This window comes from Prionailurus viverrinus, chromosome E1 (assembly GCF_022837055.1).
Source record: "Prionailurus viverrinus isolate Anna chromosome E1, UM_Priviv_1.0, whole genome shotgun sequence".
Classification (NCBI taxonomy): Eukaryota; Metazoa; Chordata; class Mammalia; order Carnivora; family Felidae; genus Prionailurus; species Prionailurus viverrinus.
Genome location: NC_062574.1, coordinates 2,192,948 through 2,196,564, shown reverse-complemented (window position 1 = coordinate 2,196,564; position 3,617 = coordinate 2,192,948). Strand labels below are relative to the sequence as shown.

At 61.1% G+C, this 3,617-nt stretch overlaps 1 protein-coding gene across 1 annotated transcript in view; it reads right to left on the bottom strand.

Moving 5' to 3' along the window:
- Positions 1-2,823, bottom strand: part of ACADVL (acyl-CoA dehydrogenase very long chain) — a 5,016-nt gene extending 2,193 nt beyond the window's left edge. Inside the window, 11 exon segments of the mRNA XM_047833296.1 lie at positions 202-328; positions 432-516; positions 519-566; positions 839-977; positions 1,389-1,523; positions 1,851-1,915; positions 2,003-2,075; positions 2,161-2,198; positions 2,201-2,225; positions 2,490-2,565; positions 2,650-2,823. Coding sequence (XP_047689252.1) covers positions 202-328; positions 432-516; positions 519-566; positions 839-977; positions 1,389-1,523; positions 1,851-1,915; positions 2,003-2,075; positions 2,161-2,198; positions 2,201-2,225; positions 2,490-2,565; positions 2,650-2,711 — 873 coding nt within the window. The 5' untranslated portion in view covers positions 2,712-2,823.
- Between the last annotated feature and the right edge of the window lie 794 nt (positions 2,824-3,617).

Here is a 3,617-nt window from a genome sequence, read left to right as displayed (position 1 = left end):
CTATGTAGCCCACCGGATGCTGGGCTCGCTGGTTGCGGGAGCCGGACCTTTATGTTGGTTCTGTGCAGATTGATCCCAAAGAGAACATGCCATCTAGCTCTTTGGGTTTTGCACACGTCCCCGGGGTGACCTGTGATGCCGTCTGCTCTGTGCTGCCCCCAAACCTGGCCTGACCTTTTCCTTCCTCCCCAAACCCACTCACTGGGTAACACCTCCAAAGCTCCTTTCCACCACAAAAGCTGTGATCTTCTCTTTCACGGCCCCCGTGGCTGCATCTGTAACTGGTGTCTTGGCAAAGACCGTGAAGATATCTGCCAGGCCCCCGTTACTGTGGACAAAGGAGGGCCAGTCAGGGTGCGGAGGACAGGACAGAACAGTGGGGGCTGGGAGTTGGGTGGAGGTGGACACGGGGAAAGAAACGGGAAGATTGCCTGATCCAAATCTTGCTTCCATTGAGGGTGTAATATTTTCCGCAGGGGCTGGGCACAGCCGAACTTCGGATGGAGGCTGCATCGACCCACTGGAGGGCTCGGTTAGACAGAAAGCAGCTATGGTCTCCCCTGGAGGTAGACAGTGCCTTTAAACGGGGTCCTGATGGGCATCAGAGGCCCCTCACTGCACCTTTCCCTCCCCAACACACACACACACACACACACACACACACAGGCAACTCCTTAACATCTCTGGCATCCCATTCACCTTCTTCACATTTCCCGACCAGCACACCGATCCCTTCCCAGAATCTTGCCCAACCGACCCACCCAGCTGTGTGGTGACCTTAGTACCACTGGCCCAGGATGCCCCAGTCCCTGGGTCTCTCGGGGCTGCCTCACCAGATGCCAGTTTGGGAGGTACTTTTCTTTCTGAGCCTTTGTGCCAAAGAGCAGGATGCCTTTGAATCCGATGCTCTGATGGGCCCCCAGGGTGATGCCCACGCCAAGGTCATGAGTGCCCACGATCTCCACTAGGCGGGCGTACTGCGGGGAAAAGCAGGCATCCGGGGCTATTACTGGCTGCATGGGGCCGTAGCAGGGAAGTGTGGGCCACAGGCAGGGCCTGACCTAGGCAGCCCACACTGTGACTAGAGAGCCAAAATGTCACCGTGATAGAGAGGGACACGGGTGTCTCCCCAGCTCTTGGGAGAGAGGCTTCCTAACCTATTGTCAGTCTCTGCCATTAGGACTTGTGAGCCTGGGAGAAGCCCACAGCCCTAAGGGACTGTGTCCAGTTTGGTGATTTGTTTGGGACAGGTATGTGCATCCTGGGAGGGTCAACACGGGCAGGTATTTGGTGGACCTGAGCCTTGGGTCAGGTGAGCAAGGAACTTAGTCACGGCAAAGGTGGGGTAGACTGGGATGCTGGGAGTGACCGAGGGGACCCCCCCTCACCTGGGTGTTACAGAGGCCCACGCCGCCCAGTTCACTGGGCACTTGCAGACCAAAGGCCCCCAGCTCCTTGAGACCCTGTATAGTGGTCTCCTCCACCTTCTCCATCATGTCGTTCTTGGCAGGATCGTTGACCTCCTGGGGAGGGCGGGCACAGGATGCATCCACGCTTTTTTTTTTCTTTTCCAAAATGTTCTTAAGTTTATTTATGTTGAGAGAGAGCAAGTGGGGGGAGGGACAGAGACCGGGAAAGAGAATCCCAAGCAGGGTCTACCTGGTCAGCTCAGAGCCTGAGGCAGGGCGAGGACCCACGAACTGAGACATCACGACCAGAGCTGAGACCAAAAGCTGGAGGCCAATTGACTGAGTCACCAGACGCCACAAGCTCCTTTTAAACTGCTGAGCACCTCTCCCCCCGCCATCAGGAACCAAGCTATCAATTCCCCCGCCCCAGTCACTCCTCACCTCAAAGAAACGGGACACAGGCCCCACCAGCTCTTTGAGAAACTGTGTCTGCTCTTCGTTGAGCACTGTGGGGGCGGGAAGGACAGGCTGGTCAGGCCGCCCAGGCGGTCAAGGAAGCTGCCTTGCCCCACCCAGCTGTGACTACCCCTTACCAGAGGGGTAAGGGAACACCTGGTCGGTGGTGAGCTGGCCCCGGAACATCCCGGCTGCAAAGGACTTCGATTCCTGCGCAGGGAGGAGGGGGTTTCAGGGAGCTGTCCGCGGTGGGTGAGCCCCTGGCTTAGCTCCTCCCGGCCTGGGGGCCACCTACCGCCTTGGCCTGCTTCTCCTGGGTCGAAGCCTCAGGGAAAGGGGATCTGACTTCTCCAGAACCGCCTGGGGAGACGTTTAGTTAGCGAGGCCGGGAAGGGGCTTCCGAGATGCCAAGGAGAGTCCAGGGGGATAGCTGGGTGGCGGCGTCGGGCGGGTGCGGCGACCTTTTCCCCAATTCCATCACCAGGGCACCCTGGCCTGACCTTTCCCCTACTTTCGGCAGCAGGTGACCAGGGTGGAGAGGGAGACCCCTGCCGGCGGCGGGGAAGGGGACGCCGGGGCGGACCCTCACTCCCACACGCCGCGCCCCAGGCCGCCGTCACTCACCTGAGTCGCCCCACTGGCATAGGGTCGCCGGGCCAGGCCGAGCGGGGGCTGCCCCAGGAGCGCACGGGGCCACGAGCTGTGGGGGAGCGGGGGTTTCAGTCCCGGCCCGGTCCCCAGGTCCGAGGCCACCCCCGCTCCGTCCCTTCTGTCGAACACACACCTTCCGACCCCCAACCTCCGCAGCTGCTGCCCCACGATCGGGGCCGTCCGTACCGCCTGCATCTTCGAGCCGCCGCCGCCTCGAGCGCGGAACCAGCGCCGCGGTCGGGTCTGCCCGAGTCTGGGCGCCCCCACCTAGTCTTGACTCTTGCTCCACAATGCACCGCGAGGTGGGCGGGCGGGGCTTCCGGCCTCGGGGCATGCCGGGAGCTGTAGTTCCGGTGCGCCCTCGGCCTCTGTATTCTGGTTGACCTAGGGCGGTCTCCGAACGTCCCCGCCTCCCCCAAACGCCTGGTCCCGCCGTCCCACCTAGAGTGTGGGAGGGGTGATGGGACCGGCTGGGAAGGAAGAGGGAGAGGCTTAGGCGACCGCAGCCAGAGGGATGGAGGGTAGACGGAAAGGAGGACTTCCCAGGTGGAGTCGGAAGGGAGAGGTGGGAAGGAAGAAGCTTACGATAGATGCCAGAGGCAGAGGCACGGAAAGACGACCCATTGGGGTCCCTTGTGAAATCCGTCTCCACCCACACGAAAGGCAGGGACATGGTGGGGTGGAGGGCTCCAGCTGCAGGGCGAGTGTCCCAAGCACATTTCTCCTGAGACCTAGGAGCTGTCACTAACTTTGGAAACACCTGAATTTTCAGCGTAGGACCATCCCCTCCCCTCTGCCAATTCGCTGCCTCCCCTTGAGGGCCTCTGAGACCTTCCTGAACGCCTGTCTCTGTCTGCCCTTGTTCCTGAGACCATGTGCCCAGGCTAGACGCTGGCATTCTGGTTGCTTCCCAGCCTGTGAGGAGCTGTAGGGGTGCTCACGTCCCCCAGCCCCCACTTCTCTAGCCCTGGGCCGAGGAGTCCTCAGTAATTCATACCCCTCTCTGCCATCCTTACTGGGAACACCCCCCCCCCCCCCAAGGAAAGATCTGGGCTCAGCTTCCTCTCCTTTGCGGTGGCTGGAGCCTCCTTGGGGGGGGGT